Genomic DNA, 18,954 nt, shown 5'->3' on the forward strand with positions numbered 1-18,954 from the left:
TTCGGTTTCGCTTGCTGCGGGGAGGGGCGTTTTTTTTTAGGGGACGCGATCTCGCCTCGCCCTCTCCGGGGGAAAGTCCCGTCTGTGGAGCCTGCCTGGTCCTGCTCTCGCCGCTGCCACGGTCGTGGGAAAGGCCAGATCAGCTTTCCCGAGTCATTATCCTAGACGGCGTGTGGGGGGGGGGGCGGTCTCTGTATCTCTCTCGCCCACCCTCAGCTTTTCCCCATGGTAGGGAAAGACTCTGGATCTTACAGGGTTGTGAGGATGAAACGGAGCGAGGAAGACCCGGGTCTGCCGCCTCTTGCTTCTCGGAGGAAAGGGGAGATGGCAATAAGTGATATTGACTCTAGGGGTTGTAGGAGGGGCGGGGACGCGTAGCCTGTTGCCTACACGTGTGCGCAGTGAAACGTCTGCACCCACTGCTACCGGGAAATTGGAAGGGGGGTGAGAGACCTCCCCACCACCGCCACGAGTCTTGCCTCTCCACAACATGAGTCAAAGACAAAGGGTCTCCGCTGCACATTACCATTCACTCGCACACAATACCACGCAGAGGTATTTCGCTGCCTTTTCACCCGTCAAACCAAATCCTCTAGTGTCAAGTGAAAATAACAGCAACATACATATCTGCAAGGGAAGCTCAGCTCAGGAGCCGACGACTCCTCGCTGAAACCCAGGTCTCCAACGAAGGGAAACAGGGAAAGTGTCAATACCAAATGTAGCAATTCACTGTTAAACGTATCTGTGTACTGGCTCAATGGGAAAACCTTAGAAAGTCATCCGAACTCACTCATTTTATCAATCTTCTCAGTTCCACGTTTCACAAGCATGGAGTAAGGTTGGTAGTACAACAGCTTTGTAAACAAACATTTGGGTTTCCCTGCGAATGTCCCGCTCCTCAAACACTCTGCATTTCTATCGGGAGAAAGCTGTACTCTGAGAGCTCTGGCGATACAGTACTGGATTTTGGCATCAATGTTGGCCCTTGTGGGAAGATAGGTAGGAGAAGTGATCAACATTTTCCAATGTTACACCACTGAATTGGATTTGTGGCGCTGCAGAGGGGTTGTTTTGTGCTTGTTGGATGTTGGTTTTTTGGATGACTTTGGTTTTTTGGATTGAGCGATAGGCCAAGCTTTTCGTAAGCTGCTGCGAAGATATTTAGGATGGTTTGGAGGTCATCCTCTGAGCGTGCCCACACTACGTTGTCATCAGCATACTGTAGCTCTGTGATGGAAGTTACTGTAACCTTACTCTTTGCTTTCAGCCTACTCAGATAAAAGAGCTTTTCATCTGTTCAATACAGTGGTACCTTGGGTTAAGTACTTAATTTGTTCTGGAGGTCCATACTTAACCTGAGACTGTTCTTAACCTGAAGCACCACTTTAGCTAATGGGGCCTCCTGCTGCTGTCACGCCACTGGAGCACAATTTCTGTTCTCATCCTGAAGCAAAGTTCTTAACCTGAAGCACTATTTCTGGGTTAGCGGAGTCTGTAACCTGAAGCGTATGTAACCTGAAGTGTATGTAACCCAAGGTACCACTGTATATGATTTCTACTCCAGAGGGGAGTTTCCCTTCAACAAAGTGTAGGATCATGGCAGTGAAAATAATGAAAATACCTTTCTTTGTACTGTGATGGCGTAAGTGTGAAAGGCTATATTTGATTGACAGGGGCATGCCTGGATCTCAGGTTCTACCTGAGGCCACACCTTTTCTGTGACATATCTATGATGTTTTGATGATGCATCCTGAGTTGTAGTATGGGAAACTTTGGGAAACTTTAAAATAAGGATGTAACCATTGACCTGGCTGCTTCATCTTCGTGGTAGCAAGAAGTCTTCTTGCAGCAATAAAGATCAGACCAACTGGCTGCTGTTTTGCTTCTATCTTCTGGCTGAAGTCTCTTGCTTATGACCCCAGCCCGAACCTATGGGAGTCAAGGTTAGACGATTGTGGGTTGCTTCAAGGACTCCCTGTTGCACCACCATCTCTGAAACCCCATTCAAGGGAGCTTCGCAGTTGAGCACGCATTTGCAGCTCAGCTTCCCCGCATTTAAGCCCAAACCTGCCACAGCACGCTGAGTTGCATTCATATTGTATCAAGATGATGATATGCATGAGCTAGATGAGCCCCACCTTCTTCCCTAACTGCTGGAGTGGATGGTCCATTTGGGGCTCCAACTTTCTTATGTGGTAGCATTGACTCCACGTGGCTCAGGTTTGGGGCCTTGTATTTAACCATGTCTCTAAAAATACCCAGCCCCAAAGAGTCCCAAAGTCTCCCTCACTAACTCTACTTTCCTCTTTTGTTGGTCCTAAACTATTTCACAGGGATCTCATTAGCTGTCTTTTGGGGGGCAGTAGCAGGAGGGAGGAAAACACCCACTGAAAATTGGTACAGTCATAATATGGTACAGTCATAATATCTGGCATCTGGCTTTGATGGAGAGGCTTTCTCATAATTTGAGGCCAACCAAAGGGTGAGTGAGCTTTAGCTTTAACAGATGCATTTGCAGACGTGTGGTTTCCATTTCTGACTCTTATTAATTCCACCTGCAAACATTTAAAGCCCTCTGCTCTATACGTTGGCTTTGGGGGGCTGGCTCTGTGAATTGACATGAATGACTGCTGTTTTTCTTGTTCTGTATTATCTATACTGGCTTTATACACTCTCTCCCCATATCTTACTCCACAGGAAAAACGATGTGATATCTCTGTTTGTTCAATTGTACTTTATTGATTTCTACCTTTTTTCAACAGTACAACTTCACTGAAAAACCAATAATATGCATTTATTATTTAAAAAATAGATGATAATATATATTGCATTAATTTCCCACTTTTCCTTCAAGGTAGCATACAGATTTAATCTTCATGAGAACCCTGTGAGGTAGGTTAGGCCTTGGGCATAGCCGTGGGGGGGGGCAGGAGGCAGCTGCCCCCCACCCTAGAACAAGTAAAACAATAGAAATACTTAACTAGCTGATCCTGCCCCCCCCCAGCAAAAATCCTGGCTACGCTCATGGGTTAGGCTGAGAGACAGTGACTGGCCCAAGGCCGAGTCTTCATGTCACAGTCTGTTTCATGTTGCTCTTTTGTTAGGGCTTTATCCAAACTTCCCCTTGTCCTGGGGGTGGGGGGAAACTGCTCTTTAGTGCTCGATCGGTGCAAACAGCAATTCGGATTTGTTGTTTGCTTCGATTGAGAACTAAAGAGCAGGTTTTCCTTGGGAAAGGAGTGGGGCAAATGGAAAACCACTCAGACCTGTGCTTTATAGGCACAGATCAAGTGGAAGTGTAGATGACCCTTTAGAAATAGGCTGTGTCTTAAAAAGGCAGAGTTGGGGTTCCTTTGTGCGCAAATGGTAACATAAGGTAGATCTCTGTTCATCCCTTGGCTTCCTAGCTGCACTCCCATCCACAGTCCTGAGGCCAATCTAGACACTTTATTCAACCCATCGACACTTCCAGGGATGCTGTTTTCATTGAATTACACAACGACGAGGCCGGGAGCCACCACTATTTCTCTGCATCTCCACCGTCTTCTGCAGTGCCTGGATCTGAAGTTGAAGCTTTGCGACTTCCTGCTCAAACCCTTCCTTCTGAAGGCGCCTCTGCTCCTAAGGAGTGGCAAGGATGAAGACAGAAGTCAGCCCCAGTTCCTCACAAAGCAGCAGGAATGGGAGGAATGAATAAAAGGGCACAGGGCTGTCTAGAGTGCCCGTGTGTGTTATGCTATATAGAGGATAGTCCTCTGTTTAAAGGCTGCCCAGTGCAAATCCATTGGGAAGACAAAGAACCCTAAGAAGGGAGAGCAGAGGTTCATCAGCAACACCTGGGCTGTAGGGCTGGGAGATATCTGGTTTTCGACATCGCAAGGTATCCCCAGCTAAACACTAAGATACTGTATAGTGATATATCACAATGTCTGAAACATGGAACTATATAATGGAAGGGTGAAGATTAGGCGAAAGAGCGGTCATGGAGATTAGCAGGTATACCTGAAGGAGCATCTCCACCCCCACTGTTCAGCCCAGACACTGAGGTCCAGCTCCGAGGGCCTTCTGGCAGTTCCCTCACAGTGAGAAGTGAGGTTACAGGGAACCAGGCAGAGGGCCTTCTCGGTAGTGGCACCCGCCCTGTGGAACGCCCTCCCATCAGATGTCAAGGAAATAAAAACTATCTGACTTTTAGAAGACCTCAGAAGGCAGCCCTGTTTAGGGAAGTTTTTTAATGTTTGATGTTTTATCACTAATAATAATAATAATAATAATCTGTTGGGAGCCACCCAGAGTGGCTGGGGAAACTCAGCCAGATGGGCAGGGTATAAATATTTATTTATTTATTATTTGCTATGTACCATGTGCAATGCGGATCCCTCCTCTTGGAGGAAGGTGAGCCCTTGCCTTTGAAGGGCAAACTCCTTCCATTCCTCCATGGACAGAAAGGAGGAGAAGGAATAAGCAGCCCAGCCACGATTCCTACATCGAATAGAGATATTGCGGCTGCAGGGAGACACTGAGGCTGGGAGCGGGATTATTCTGCCATCGGAGGGGAAAGGGAGCCGAAAGGGACGGCAGCCAGCCAGCTGCCAGACGACTCACAATTATACCGCCCCCTGGAGTTTTGGAGGCTGTGCTTCAGAAATAAATTGCCAGCTCATTCGTTTTGAAAAGGTTCTCACGGTGTGGTCTACAAACCTACATGGGACGATGTATCGATACATCGCCCAGCCTTGCCTAGGCAGCAGACTGGGCAACCACGCAGATCCCCGGTCACTGCCTTCCTCACTGGAGTACAATGTATTGTATTTCTACTGCAGCTGTTATTCCTAAACGGGGTGCTTTCCGTGTAAATTAACATATGGAAATCTTATGCAAGTGGCATAATCAGAGTTCAAGGGCATATTCTAGTCAGGCAAAAACCCTCAAGGGGGAATGCAATGCAGGGTCCATAACAGGTAAAGGGAGGAGAGGAATTTAGGGATTTTAATAATAACAATAATGTTATCAGTGGTGTGTCCTTTGTTTCTCAATGTGATCCTTTTACATGGTTTGGTATGTAATGTGGCATTTTATGCATTGTGACCTGTAGTTATTTTTACTGGTCATGGTTTAGTAATTATTTATTTACAGGTAGGTAGCTGTGTTGGTCTGCCATAGTCGAAACAAAATAAAAGGAATGGAATTTAATTTAATAAAATGGAAGGAATTTAATTATTCATTGCAATTGTTAATTATTATTTGCTCATGTATTGAGAGTTAATTTCATTGTGTACTATTACATTCTACTAGATTACTAAATATTGCTTCATTTGATATAAGCTGTTCCATTTTAAAGATTATTCCAAGGCCCGTGTTCTTTATTGTATGTTTTGTTGCTGTAAACCGCCTTGTGCATAGTAATATAGAAAGGCGGTATACAAATTAAAAGTGAAATGAAAAAAAGAAATGTAGCTACGAAGAGGCCTAAGGCAATTCCAAAGAGCCTGAGCGCCTTGGGGGGCCATACCTCTACCATAGCTGTCAACCTACAGATTTGAAAATAAGGGACCAGCAGCCTCAAAAATAAGGGATCAGCAGCCAAAATAAGTGATTTCCTCCCCCCCTCCCATGTGCCCCCGCTCCAGACAGACCTTTCCCCCAACAAGGGTGAGTGGGCCATCGATAACGTATCCATCCGATTCCAAGCACAGGTATGTTCAACTTCTGAGCCTTTCCGAGCCAAAGGCAGAAAGCCCAGCCAGCAGCCAAACGAAGCCACAAGCGGTGGTTCCCACAGCGCAGCAACCCAGCAAAGGGATGCAGCAAGGAAAACCACGGTCACCTCTCTGCTGGGAAGCGCTGAGCAAAGGCGAGTCCCCAGGCAACGCGGCCGATTTGAACGGCACAAGGCATGCAAGCTCCACCCCCAGTCGTTCTTAGACTCCTTATTGTGTGAGCAATGCAGTCAAGCAACACAGTTGGAGCCTCCCTCCTCCCTGGCCAGCAGGGAGGGAGGGAAAGGAGCTGCTTCTATTACCTCAAGCTTCCTGTTCATCACCATCTCATGCTCAGCCTGCATCTTCTTCCTGTCTTCTTCCATCTTGGCCATCAACTGTGCTTCATGCTCCTTATAACTCCGCTCTTTCTCCTGGGCCATCTTGATGGCCTCCTCTTTCATTTGTTCATGCAGCTTAGCTTCTCGTGCAGAAGCCTCGGCCCGGACTCGCTCCACTGCACAGAAAGAGACAAGCAGTGAGTTCATGCCGGTATTTTTTAAGATGTGGATTTATTCCAGTCTACCTCCTGTCACCATCTACTGGGAGGACTCCAGAGGAAATGTCATGAATCTGCCCTGCAGGGGCACCCCACATTCATTACATGGGGATAGGAAATGACACAGCTCTTCTTCTGAGCTTTAAAAATGTAGATTTTCTTATCTTTTTGCTGGGGGGGGGGCGGGACAGAAAAGAACTGAAGATAAACCAGAAAGGCATGAGAGGGGGATGTTTTCTTCGTGACCACCTGCAGAGATCTCACAAAAAGGGTGTGAGCAAAAAGTGGCGATTCCACATTAAATGGCCAGTGTGGAAGCAACCGAAGTGTCTGCGAGTCGTAACAAGCTGTCCCTGAACAGATTCACCTTCAAGCTCTTTCTCTTTTTCTGTGAGGGTCCGGTCAGCCTGCAGAATGGACTGTGCTGCTGCCTCCTTGGATTTCAGGAATTCTTCCAGGGCCTTGGAAGCCTGAGAGAGATTGAAGTCGTTTGTTTGTTTCTATTCAACTCGCCCCTCTACACACCCCACACTCTCCCCAAATTTACTGCGAAGGGTCAGAGGGACCCCTAGATTTAGGGGGATGCAGGGGAAGGAAAAGGGGGTGACTGAGCCCCAATCTGCCAGTGATAATCCTTGCACGAATGGGGTCTTACATTATCACTTTGTGCCCTGTGTACATATCTGGCATTATATAACTAATAATAACATTCTGAGGCTGCTAAAGGGGGAGTTATTTTTCTTAGGGGTATCCTTCTGGCCCTTGCCACCCCCCCCCCAATTTCCCCTTGAGTCTGACTCACCATGATCCCTTTCCCAGGCAGCAGGTGATACTGTTCCAATTTTTCCTTCTGGTGATCCAGGAACTTCAGGTAACCACCAGCCACAGAGTAGATCCCCTTGCTGAACTTCTCTTCCAGGTCCTGGAATAGCTCCAGGAGCACCGCCTGGCAATGATCCAACGATACCTGCTCATTGCGAGAACACAACTCGGAAAGTTTGGATTGCAGCCGCTCCTGGGGTTGGGCAAGAAACAGATAGCGTCAGATGGGAACAGATGCTCAGCAGTAGAGGATGGTCCTATATTCCCCATTCCAGAAAGTCTGGAAACTCTAAGCATCCTAAAAACAAGGACAAATCTGTTGGCACGGTTCACTCTTTTCCCAGGCAGAAGGCCAAAGAAAAAGGAAAACAATGGGATCACCAGAGTCGAAAGCTTCATTGTGTCAAACGGAAAGTCTGCAGGAAAGCACAAGATTTCACTGGGCCACCCCTCCCAGCAACGTCAACAAATGCAAGCAGGATGTAACCCAAACATGCAATGTAAGATTAACTTATTCGGAGTAAGAGGCTGGAGGGCCCCTAATTCAACCTTCTCATCTATTTGTGTATAAAACCAGGTGGGTGAGTGCAAAAAGCACATTTGGAGACCCAGGGGGGTGACTGAGGTGCCCTTGATGTGAGAAGAAGTGGCTTTAGCTACAGATCAACAACTGGGAACCCCAGAACCAAATCTGGTTGTCAGTTGGCTTCCCATTTGCCAACTGAGAGGGAGAAGAAATAAATGGAAGGACTAGTGGACTTGGATAACTGGACAGCTGCTAGTCCACTTTGCCTGAAGAAGAGAACAGCTGGTCCACAAACTTCTGTTCCACTCCAAAAAATGGTACTCCCACAATTAGTTGCTTACTCGAAACACCTCCCTGGGAACAGGATCAACTTATTGTCCCTGCACAACCAAGCGGCTGCTGGATGCCCTGCCTTCCTGGGGGCAACTCAACTCAACAGGCTCCAACCAAACCCAATCTATGGCCAACACAACCATGCTGTCAGGGAGTCTTGGAAACCACGAGCATGGTTAATTAAAAGAAGATTTATTACAAGAAAAGCAACAGAGGTTCACAAAGCAGCAACATCTGCCTGCTGTCCATCACTGGCGATGTTCCCACAAGGGGTTTTGCTTCCTTCAAAACCAAAAGCAGCCTACCCTCTTCTTGTGAGGAAGGCGATTCTGGAGTCCTAATGGGGTCAACTCTCTCCTCTTCCTCATTTCCAGACTTCTGTGAATTCTCCCGCTCTCCTCCCTGCTCTGTATTTAACCCTCTCTTTTCCTGTCTCCCCTCTCCCTCTGTCTGCACTTCTTCCCTGGGAGCTGGTGTATTCATGACACATGCCAAGAATCCACGTCTCATTCCTCGACATCCTGGCCAGTCAGTCCCTGAACCAGGGCAAACATCAACCTGCTACCCTCCGTGGAAAAGGAAAGAAACACTTTTGAGTCTCAAACTTCCCTTCCAACAACAAATCCTCTTCAGTTTTCCCCATATAGGAGTGGCCACTTGCTTGAGTGGAGAAGCTCAGAAAGAGCAGGGCAAACAGTAAGTGTGGATAAGGCCTCAAATAACAGGACCTGCTGCAAGTCTACTTTGCCTGAAAAAGGTGGCTCATCTACTACCCTCTGTCCTTTCCTCAAACTGGTCCTCATTCTAAACACCTCCCTTGGGAACAGGGTCACTTTTTCATCCCAACAAAACCAAGAGGCTGCCAGATGTTCCGTGTTCCTGGGGGCCTCTTAGTTCAACTCAGCTAGCTCCAATGGCATCCAATCAACGGCCAAGAACACAACCTTGCTAAGGAGCCGGATCTCATCTCTTGACATCTTGGCTACTCAGTCTCTGAACTAGGACAGGAATGAATACATTGCCCCATAGAAAGGAACCTCACATTTCTGAGTACCCAACTTTCCATCCAACACAAAATCCTTCTAGTTTTTCCCATATCAGATATGGAGAGCCCCATATCTCATGCCCACTGGTGAGTCATACCCCAAGTTCTTTCTGATAGTCGTGATCGTCATCCTTGAAGGCCCGAGCCAAGAACACTTTAATAGCCTCCTTCTCGTATTGAGCGTGCACTTTCAGCAGCTCCTCGATAGTCTCGGTGGGCAGCTTCAAATGTTTCTCTATCTCTCCTTCATAGTATGTAATGGCATCATGCACAGCAGCTGTGTTCTCAATCTGCGCCAAGGCTACCACTGCGTTCTCTATGCAGGGTATAGAGCCACTGGAGATTGTATCCACGTAGGTCACCGCCAGGTGCCCCAGCACTGCAAAGGGAGGGAAGAAAGCCAGTTTATTTATTTTAGCTAGCTAGGTGAATTTCTATTGTGAGACATGCTGTATTCCTATTTCAATTATATTAAGTTGTGGGTATCTGTCAGGGATTTCCACTTGCGCAATGGGACTTTCCCCTCTCTCCTGTGAAGTGTTACGACGATTCCTTTTCTCCCTCTGGACTCCTTCTGTGTTACTTAAGTGACTTTGCTAACACATCCATTTTTTTCTGGTCCCTTCCCTTCTACTCACATATCCCGGTCACCAGGTGTCCTCCTTCGATCATTTTGGGCTGAGCACTCTCATATATGTGCTGGCGGAAGCGGTGCGCTTGCACCACAAAGTTGGGGCTTAGCATCTTTTCAGACAGGTCGTCCAGTTCTGATAAGTCTCGGCTTCCGGCCGGGCGGTCAAAGACAAAGCACTTGCGGCTGGGGAAGTATTGGCGGATGCATTTCTTGGCAAGATCCAGCTTCTCAGGTTGTCCTGGAAAGGGAGAATTGCAAGAAAGTACAAAGCCATCAGTCTTTCTGGGCTGCTGCATTCCATCTTTGCTCCAGGCGTCATGCTTGCCTCAGATCAAATTCAGCTGGCCAAGCGGTACAATCCTTCACGTCAACAGCATTTTGGAATGTGCATTTGTAATGGCTTCGGTGAAAACACCCCTGTGCCAAAATCCTCCCACCTGCAGAAAGCTGATGAACCAGGGAGGAAAATTCTAGCTCATCCTGTTTTCCTGTTCGTTTTGCTAGCTTTCAACTAAACAGTACCCCATATGCAATCCTAAGTGACGTAGTCCTGAAAGACCACATCAGCAGTTCATTCTGTTTCCCTCATGTATCCACATTATATTTGAGCTTTCACACAATGTAAAAGCCACCTCAATGCATTCTATGTGAGGCTACCTTTGAAGGTGACCCGGAAACAACAACTAATCCAGAATGCGACAGCCAGACTGTTGACTGGGAGTGGTTGCCAAGACCATATAACACCGGTCCTGAAAGACCTACATTGGCTCCCAGTATGTTTCCGAGCACAATTCAAAGTGTTGCCGCTGACCTTTAAAGCCCTAAATGGCCTTGGCCCCGTATACCTGAAGGAGTGTCTCCACCCCCATCATTCAGCCTGGACACTGAGGTTCAGCTCTGAGGGCCTTCTGGCGGTTCCCTCCCTGAGGGAAGTGAGGTTACAGGGAACTAGGCAGAAGGACTTATTGGTAGTAGCACCCGCCCTGTGGAACGCCCTCCCACCAGATGTTAAGGAAATAAACAACTATCTGACTTTTAGGAGACACCAGAAGGCAGCCCTGTTTAGGAAAGTTTTTAATGTTTGATGTTTTATTGTGTTTTTAATATTCTGTTTGGAGCTGCCCAGAGTGGCTGGGGAAATACTACTACTACTACTACTATTATTATTATTATTATTATTATTATTATTATTATTACGTCCAGAAATCTAGCAGAATATAGAGGAGGTTTAGCACTCATTTCCACGTTAATTGCTTCCAGAAACAAACATCTGTTTGCAACCCCAGAAAATTGTGGAGTAAAATGACAGAATTGGGAACCATACATCGGTACGTATACAGTTCTTGCCTGCCAGCAGGGCTTTTTTGGGATTCTTATGTTCAATGGCCCCATTTCACAGAAAGACTCTCTCCCATTTTTCATCATTGCCTATAGAATTTGGACTTCCCACTGACGCGGATGTTATAAAAAGCTAACAGGAATGTCATTCAGGGATGGGGAATCTCAGGCCTGTGGGCCAAAAACAGCCCTGCAGGTCTCTCTGGGTGGCCCTCATGACTCTCCCCAATCCACACCCCTTCTCTTCAGGCTACAGACCTCAATGGCTTTGCCTTGCAGCCTCCTTGAGAGTTTTTGCCTGGCTGAACTGTGTCCCTGAACTCTGATAAGGCTTCTTGCTTGCCTGGGCGGAGAATATGCTGACCTGCTGTACTAAGGTCAGTTGTACAGGCGTTGCTCCACCTTCCTCGGCCCTGTAGCCCCCGTAAGGTTGCTCAGAAGGGAATGCAGCTCCTTGAAGGATAAAGGTTTCCCGCCCCTGATAGAGTCAGTCCCTGCCACAGCTTCAGATCGGTGACGCAAAACCCAACCCTACACCTGGGTGGGATCCCATCAGCCCTCTTTGCCGTACCTTTCTTCCTCCTCAAGGCGTTCTCCAGATATTCGTCGGAAGAGATGGGGCATCCGTTCAGCTTCAGCTGCAGCGTGAAATCACGCACAGCCCAAACGAAGGCTGGGAAGAACCTGAGAAAGTCGTCACTGCTCTCCTCCTCTCCATCCTCAGAGGTCTTTGTGGCTGTAGCTTTTACCTTGATTCGCTTAGTCAGCTCTGTCACATACCTGCGATTACACTAAGGAATGTATGGAGATGACTCTTGTCCCCTCCTGGGGCAATAATCTCTCAGTTAAATAACTTAGATAACACTATTAGAGGCTACCGCCCACACACTTCTGCTGCGCTTTTCTGCTTGTGTGGTGGCACCTCGGTCAAACCACTTCTTACTGTTTGTAGCAGAGTTTTCCCCGGAGGCAGAGGACAAGAACAGGAGTCATACTCAAATTCACAGTCAAGAGCTTCTTTGTTGCTTGACTGATTGCACAAGCATTTCTGTTACTATTACATACAAGCTATTTACATTCCTTCTTTATCTCTCCAGCACGGTATAGTCTCAGTCCAGTAATTAACAATCCTGACCCAGCAAAAACTCATAATATCAGCAGCAGATAGTCTTACTTCCAACCTTGTGGTCAGCGTGCGGACAGTGTGTGTGTGTACTTTCCTCGTGTGGAAGTTGCAGCCTGCAGCTTCCTCCCTTTATTGGGGAGGGCGGGGTATAAATAAAATTATTATTATTATTATTATTATTATTATTATTATTATTATTATTATTATTATTAGCACCTCCAGCTGACACCAATCAAGCCTAGAGTGCCACTCCTACACACTAAAGAAAATTCTGGAACCCTCTTTAAAACTTCCAGGAACTTTTATCTGTTTCTTAAAGAATGTTTTCCTAACAAACACAAGAGTCCAAAGGGAACTGTTGTACTGCAGGCTTGTGAGCACCATCTAGTATCCTGCAAAGAAGTCCATGGGGAAGATCCCATAATGTTCATGGAGATACCACGCAAACCAAAGTCCCTGCCCCATCTACTCTGGCTGCAAATCAGGGAGCTGGAGGTGAAATGGATTTTTCATGGAAGGATACTGCAGTTTTTCCAAGGCAAACTGGTCAATGATGCCCATGCTGTTGTAGACCAAGGTGCTGCTCAGCAGAATGGACAAGGCAAAGATCCACGCGTCATTCTCGATGTTGCTCTGTAGGGAGGGATAGGAATAAATGGCACGAAACCCTCGCACACTGGGCTTGCACCTGGTTTATTTATTTGCATCTGGCGCCATTTATAAACCGCTCGATTGCGGCAAAGCCTGTAAGAGGTTTGCAATAAATTTGTAAAAAAAAAAAAGCAATAAAAAAGCTAAAAGCAATGGAAAACATAGAATCACAGAATTGTAGAGTTGGAGGGTACCCCAGGGGTCATCTAGTCCAACCCCCAGCAATGCAATTTTTTTAATTAAAAGAAATCTACAGCAAGAGAGATTAAACGCATATCAACATCTATGCTAGGTTTACCAAAAAAAAAAAAAAAGTTTTAATTTCTTGCAGGAAAGAGTACAATGATGGTGCCTTCCTGATGTCAGCAACCTAGAGTTGTTGCACTCGCTAGAGTTAGAGACACTGCTTTGGTGGGTCTTTTCTGTTCCCACTGCCTCAGATTGTGGTGACTTTCAAGAGCTCTGGGGCTGCGCTTAGTCTAGTTTTCCTGTTGTACGTAAGGACTCTGTAGAAAACCGTCCTAGGCAAATGATTTATAATGTGTTGAAAAAAATGATTAAAATAACTTGCATGAAAAAACCAGAAAAACCTTTTTTATTAGGAATTCTAGGTCTGGATATAATAAAAGGAGCAGAAAAGACTGTTTATGTGCACTACAACAGCTGTGTGGATGTTATTATCCCAAAGATGGAAGGAAGACGAAGTACCTACAAGAGAAGAATGGCTGACAAAAATGATGGACTATGTCGAAATGGCAAAAATGACCGAGAAGATCAGAGTTCAAGAGGATAACAAATTTGATAAAGAATGGAGAAAATTTATAAGTTACTTAAAATATCACTGTAAACAATTTAAAACACTGGCAGGGTTTTTAAAAAAACCACTTGCAGTGTAATGAGAACTATGGTGAGAATTGAGGTTAAAGAAAATACGGAGAACATTATTTGATACAGTTGGAAAAGAATAACTATGGAAACCGTGGAGAGGTGGAGGGAAGTCCAGGGATTCAGAGAATCCTATATGTATATGATTATTATTTATTTGTGATGCTAATTGTTAAAGCTAAAAATGAATTTAATAATTATTGTCATTTTTAAAAAGAAAACTCTTCAAGGCATCAACTCCCTACTTCCAGATGTTTGCATATTGCCCAGCCACTCCACGTACAAAAGCTTTGGGAGTGTTCCAGATTAGCCTAGCTCTTAGGACTGCCAGCTCAGGAGCCTGAGATTTCAAGGCCAAAACCTGGGACCTAGGATGTCACGGGGATCTCATTAAGTGTGACACATTTCTCCCCACAACAACCCTGTGAGGTAGATTAGGCTGAAAGGCAGTGACTGGCCCAAGGCTACCCAGCAAGCTTTGTGGCTGAGTGGGAATTCAAACCCTGGCCTCCCAAGTCTCAGCCCAACACCCTAACCACTGCACCACACTGGCTCCAGCCCTGTCCTCCAGCCTACCTTCTCCACATCACCCAGTCCTTCCGTGTCCAAAAGCACCAAGGTGTGGTCAGGATTTTCAGGGTGAGGAAGGCACCACATCCAGATGCCCATGGTCTCTGCTTGTATGGTGGCACCCAGAGAGAAGCCTGTAGGGTACAAAGGGGAAGGAGATCAGATATTAGGGGATGACCTGTCTGTTTGTTGTGGGCGGAGGCGTTGTTCTCCAACTCTGAAAAGTACTCACTCCAATTCTTAAAATGAAGGGCTTCCACCCTTTGCAAACAAGTAGGCATTTATGGAGCATCCATCACCAACCGGGTGAAGATGTTTTGGACCACAACTTCCATCAGCCTAATCCAGAGTTGTAGTCAAAAACATCTGCATGGCACCAGGTGGGTGTACACCTTATCTTCTAGGGGCTTGGCCAAATACTTATGTTCTTTTCCAAGCCAGCATGAAAGGAATAGCCCAGTATACCTGAAGGAGTGTCTCTACCCCAATTGTTCAGCCCAGACACTGAGGTCCAGCTTTGAGGGCCTTCTGGCGGTTCCCTCCCTGCAGGAAGGAAGGTTACAGGGAACCAGACAGAGGGCCTTCTCGGTAGTGGCACCCGCCCTGCGGAACGCCCTCCCATCAGATGTCAAGGAAATAAACAACTATCTGACTTTTGGAAGACATCTGAAGGCAGCGCTGTTTAGGGAAGTTTTTAATGTTTGATGTTTTATCGTGTTTTTAATATTCTTTTGGGAGCTGCCCAGAGTGGCTGGGGAGGCCTGGCCAGATAAGTGGGGTATAAGTAATAATTTAGTTGTTCTTGCACCATAACTACAAACTGCAGCAATAGCCTGGTTGTAAAAGGAACCTTGGGGCTCTTGTCAGCCACTTAATTGCCCATAAAGTGGGTTAGATGACTCCTCCAGCACAGAAGGGAGGATGGAACAGGTTCAAAAGATCAGAAGGAGTGAATGAAGGATTTCCATTTGCAGGGAACGCAGACCAAAAACCTATAGCCAGCAAGTAGCTGAAGAGCAGATGGCCTGTTGTACTACTGTTCTGGCCTCTTGCTATTTCCTTTTTTAAGGTCCACATTGACCCTCTACAAATCAGCTCTATTTTAGCCTTTTTAGAACAGTTCTGCACATGCACTTGAGACAGGGATATGATGTGTATGCACTGCTAGCCCAACTCAAAGTGGACCCAATGAAGTTACTGGGCATGACTAACCTCATGAATTTCACTGCGTCTGTTCTGAATGAGGATGGGGGGAAAGTTCAGTTAAGTTCGCTTGCAAAGGCAAACCAACCATATCCATGCTTTACAAAACAATGTGTTTACTGAAAACCCAGCCATCCTCTGAAATCCACACTTCTCCAGATTTTGAAACGTAGCTGTCCAACAGAGCAATGTGCACAAAAATCCATACATTAGGGTAAATTGTGCATGGCAATGCATATTTTAGTGAAAATAACAGCTTTCCAAAAATGTTGGGCAAAATTGCATACCAAAAGGTCTTTACAGTGGTTCCTCGGTTTCTGAACGTAATGCATTCTGGAAGACCGGAAACGTTCCGAAATGTTCAAAAACCAAAAACTCAATATGGAAGCCTCAAAACGTATGGAAAACTCAAACAGGAAGCCACCTCAGAAGTTCAACTTCTGAGGCACTTTCAAAAACAGAAGCATTTACTTCTGAGTTTTCGGCGTTCAAAAACCAAAATGCTCGGCTTCCGAGACCTTTGAAAACCTTTTATTAGGAGAAAAGCTGGTGGGGATTTTATTTTATTTACTTATTTGCAAATTGCTGCAGAAATATAGGGAACTGAATTTAAGACTGGAGAGATGAGAAATTGCGAGAACTGAAAGAGAGAGATCCATCAATCCATCCATAACTCTGAGCACTTAATTTGGTACAACCCATTATTAAGGGACTTCACACTATAATTGCCCCCTTACTAAGTTCTCATTGACCACATTCACACTCTGTGCTTGAACTGCTATGATGCCAGTCATGGCTTTCCCCAAAGAAAACTGGGACCTGTAGTTTGTTAAGGGAGCTGAGAGGAGGCCTCCTTATTCCCCTCCAATCAATCCCTCTTCTCAGGGAACTCTGGCGTGGTGTGAATGTTCCCATTCAGCACCCCAGTCTCTACTCAGGAACACAGAGCAGATTCTTCCTGCAGACTCACCTTTCTTCTTTCCTGCCAACTTGTTCATGAGGTAGGATTTGCCTGTGCGGTACAGTCCCACGATGGCCACCACAACCACGGGTTTCTGGATGCTCTGCAAGATCTTCAGGGCTTCCTGGTTGACCCGCAGCTGTTCATTGGGGTTGTTCTCGATCAGGCACATTGGCTCTTCCATGTTCACTGACTGAGGCCGCGGAGAGTCCATGAGAGGGACGGATCAGGACAAAGAACCTCCTGGGAGAAAAAGTAAAGTACTGCACTATCAGGTTCTGCCCTCAGTATATTGCTAGTGAAAAGAAAAACCCAGGTTCTTCTCTCTCTCTTTTTTGAAATAATTTTTATTTGATTTTACAAGTGTAGAGTTATAACAATACGAGATACATATCCACACACCCCCACACACAATGTTCAGAAAATCTGGCTTTTTTAAACTCAGCAGAATAGCTGCTCAGCTTTCCTAAGAGTAGATGGCCTATTTCACTGCTATTCTGGCTACTAAGGGCCTGTATTGATGGCACTAGCTATTTCCTTTTTTAAGGTCCACGTCGACCCTCTATGAATCAACCCTATCATGTTTTATCCCTTTTTAGAACAGTCCTGCACATCGACAAAGGTTTCAGGTTCTCTGTGGTATCAGGACCCTAGAAAGTACAGATATAAAACTGTGTAGAGGGCATGTGCAGATGTACCTTCTCAGACATAGGCACCCCTTCTGCAGACATCCAAGTTTGATGCACAAACGGATAGCCTGGCCACGTTATTTCTGCACTGCTAAAGGGTGTTCAGAAAAGCATTATGAAACTCATTGTCCGCTTTGCTTTCAAGCTGTTTCTGGAAATGCTCTTTTTTCAGCTTCCTCCTTTCTTTTTTTACCAGAACCCCATTGTTTTTAAAATAATTTCCTCTTTTGAAATCAAGAGCTGGACTTTCCCTGCAACTGTTTACATAGTTCATAGAAACTTAGAGTTGGAAAGGACGCCAAGTTAATGGATTTGACAGCACTGTGGTCAGTGTTCCTGGTCAGTTATAGGGCACAGCACCAAACAGGACTATGCTCAAGGTGACCTCCCCTTTAGTTGGTTCTATGTTCCAAGCCACATCTGGAAACTTTGCCTCTTTATTGTTCCACATCTGGAAACACATTCCAAAACTTTGCCTCTTTGTTGTAGCCCAAACATGCACAGCTGATGAATATGAGCATAGTGTAAAGGTTGGGTTCACCTTTGGGCTGAGCACACCCCATATATGTAAAGCAACCCCCCCCAAGAATCCTGGGAATTGTAGTTTGTAAAAGGTGCTGGGAATTGTAGATCTGTGAGGGATAAACCACAGCTCCCAGGATTCTTAAGGGGGGGAAATGTGTTTTCTCTGTATGATGTGCAGATCCATTGCAGGCAATGAGATTGTCCCATTGATCTGATGGGTCTGTCTATGTCTAACTAAGTCTGGATCCACTGCTTAATTGCTTGAAGATCAACTTCCAGAGAAATCTCTAGTCCCACAAGTGAAAACTGCAACAAAACGCTGTGCAGTGTGCTCTATAGTGCCAGCCAGCCACTAGTGCCCTTTTCCAGGATAACTCCGTTCCATCCCAACCTCCCTTGTTTGAATTCTCTCTACTCTGTATTCTCTGCCTACTGAGCAAGGCAAGCTCAGGGACAAGCAATGAACTGGCTGTCATCAGCTGAGGGAAAATTAGGAGAATTCTTAATAAAGCCTGCCTGTGGCTTCTTCAGACTCTTTTCTGTAAGATCTGGGGAACTAATTTTTTATTATTATTTTAAGAAAGGTCGGAAACATCCAAGCAGATCCCAGAGTATGCATGTGTGTACAATGACAATGAAAACCTAATATATTGTAACAGCAAGAACGACACAACCACTAAAGCAAGCAAGCAAGCAGACCGCAGACAAAAGCAGCAGTGGTCCTTCCATTAGGCAGAGTGAGGCAGCTGCCTCAGGTGGCACATTTTAGGGGGGTTGCAGATTGCTGCAGAAATGGAAAGAATCAAATTTAAGACTGGAAGAACGAGAAACTGAGAGAACTGAAATTGGTCGATGCTTCCATCCCTAGCTGCCCAGGGAAACTCAGCCAGATGGGTGGGGTATAAATAAATTATTATTATTATTATTATTATTACTAGCTGGCCAGCATCCTTGCACTCATCTAAGCAGTCCCTTCCCTGCTTTGAGAAGTCTGGCCTCCGAATCTTATGCCTGTCTCTCTCAAGCCAGCGGGAGGGACAGGAGGAAGGAAAATGGTACTTACAGAGTTAATTTACTGGGAGCAGCGGCTGATGATCTGGGTTGCTGCTGAGTCTCACTGCTTGGGACAGAACTTTTGCCAAAGGCAATAAGTTGCTGTGGCTCTTCTCTTGCTGGAACCGGGCTCACCTCTTCTCCTTTCACTGAACTCCCCCCTGGCTTTTTTATGGTGGTGGGATGGGTGCTTCCTGGGGGTTTCCTTGCCTGGAATCTTCCTTCTTTCAGCATGAGAAATGTCTACTTCTAGTTTCGCTTTTCCCTTTCAGGGAAACTGCCTTTGTCCTTTGAGCAGATCAACTCTGGCAGCCTTGGAAGCGGGGAAGGGGGGT

The 18,954-nt window shown here is 46.0% G+C and overlaps 1 protein-coding gene across 1 annotated transcript; it reads right to left on the minus strand.

The window, feature by feature from the left end:
* Positions 1–2,719: 2,719 nt before the first annotated feature.
* On the minus strand, positions 2,720–18,954 carry LOC310851466 (guanylate-binding protein 7-like). Its single transcript, XM_083753923.1, has 11 exons — positions 18,630–18,954; positions 16,362–16,595; positions 14,195–14,322; positions 12,606–12,715; positions 11,528–11,736; positions 9,623–9,856; positions 9,083–9,363; positions 7,061–7,273; positions 6,626–6,728; positions 6,023–6,216; positions 2,720–3,621 (listed from the first exon to the last, which is right to left on the minus strand). The coding sequence occupies exons 2-11, from the start codon at positions 16,564–16,566 to the stop codon at positions 3,484–3,486; spliced, it is 1,815 nt and encodes a 604-aa protein (XP_083610049.1). The 5' UTR covers positions 16,567–16,595; positions 18,630–18,954; the 3' UTR covers positions 2,720–3,483.

The sequence above is a fragment of the Podarcis gaigeae genome, assembly GCF_964106915.1.
Source record: "Podarcis gaigeae genome assembly, chromosome: 8".
In the NCBI taxonomy this organism is placed as follows: Eukaryota; Metazoa; Chordata; class Lepidosauria; order Squamata; family Lacertidae; genus Podarcis; species Podarcis gaigeae.

Excerpts from the sequence above, each read along its gene's own strand:
- LOC310851466 (XM_083753923.1), bottom strand. The coding sequence starts at position 16,566 with ATGGACTCTCCGCGGCCTCAGTCAGTGAACATGGAAGAGCCAATGTGC. Across the intron at positions 12,716-14,194 it reads GACTGGGTGATGTGGAGAAG|AGCAACATCGAGAATGACGC; the intron begins GTAGGCTGGAGG and ends CCCTCCCTACAG. Across the intron at positions 3,622-6,022 it reads TGATGAACAGGAAGCTTGAG|GAGCAGAGGCGCCTTCAGAA; the intron begins GTAATAGAAGCA and ends GCCACTCCTTAG.